Here is a 612-nt window from a genome sequence, read left to right as displayed (position 1 = left end):
CTGCGCCTTGAGCCTGCCATGTTACTTATATTCAAAGTATAATGAGGAGCCTTCAGAAAAATATAACCTTATTTACAATGTACAAAGCCAATTGGATTTTGGTTAACAATTTCTAAGTGATTACAGTTCACTAACAATGCAGGTGTGCTATAGATGCAATGCACAGGGGGGGACTTTTTATTTTAAACTATGCAAGCTATCTTTTATTCATGTCATTGAGGCGCCTCAGGATAATTCACTTTTCTAGCTTTCATAATGTGTTGTTCAACCACTGTTTTTTCTCCCTCCCTATTGTACTCTCACAAATCATACTCACTAATTTCTGAAAGCTTTTCATTTCTCTCTATAGGTTGTTGTTTCGTAACATTTTATACAAGAAAAGCTGCTCTTGAGGCACAGAATGCACTGCACAATATTAAAACTTTACCTGGGGTGAGTACATTTACTTTTCGATCCTAATTATTTTATTGCCAGAAAAATAGCCCTTTTGCTCTCAATGCTGCTGGGTGCCCCAAATGACCTTGATCTCTGCAAGGAAAGTGGCTAAGCTGATGGTCTGTCCTGTATTGGTGCCAATCCTGTAGCAATGGCATCATGTTCAAAGGCAGTTGC

At 38.4% G+C, this 612-nt stretch overlaps 1 protein-coding gene across 16 annotated transcripts in view; it reads left to right on the top strand.

Annotated features, from left to right (window-relative positions):
* Nucleotides 1–612, top strand: part of CELF2 (CUGBP, Elav-like family member 2) — a 549,582-nt gene that overhangs the window by 446,625 nt on the left and 102,345 nt on the right. For all 16 annotated transcript variants that reach the window (XM_017740369.1, XM_017740364.1, XM_017740366.1 and 13 more), the window contains one exon: nucleotides 350–432. In XM_017740369.1, the coding sequence (XP_017595858.1) occupies nucleotides 350–432 (83 nt within the window). The remainder of the gene's footprint in view (nucleotides 1–349; nucleotides 433–612) is intronic.

Source organism: Corvus brachyrhynchos, unplaced genomic scaffold (genome assembly GCF_000691975.1).
Source record: "Corvus brachyrhynchos isolate BGI_N302 unplaced genomic scaffold, ASM69197v1 scaffold307, whole genome shotgun sequence".
In the NCBI taxonomy this organism is placed as follows: domain Eukaryota; kingdom Metazoa; phylum Chordata; class Aves; order Passeriformes; family Corvidae; genus Corvus; species Corvus brachyrhynchos.
This window is presented reverse-complemented; position numbering and strand designations above follow the sequence as displayed.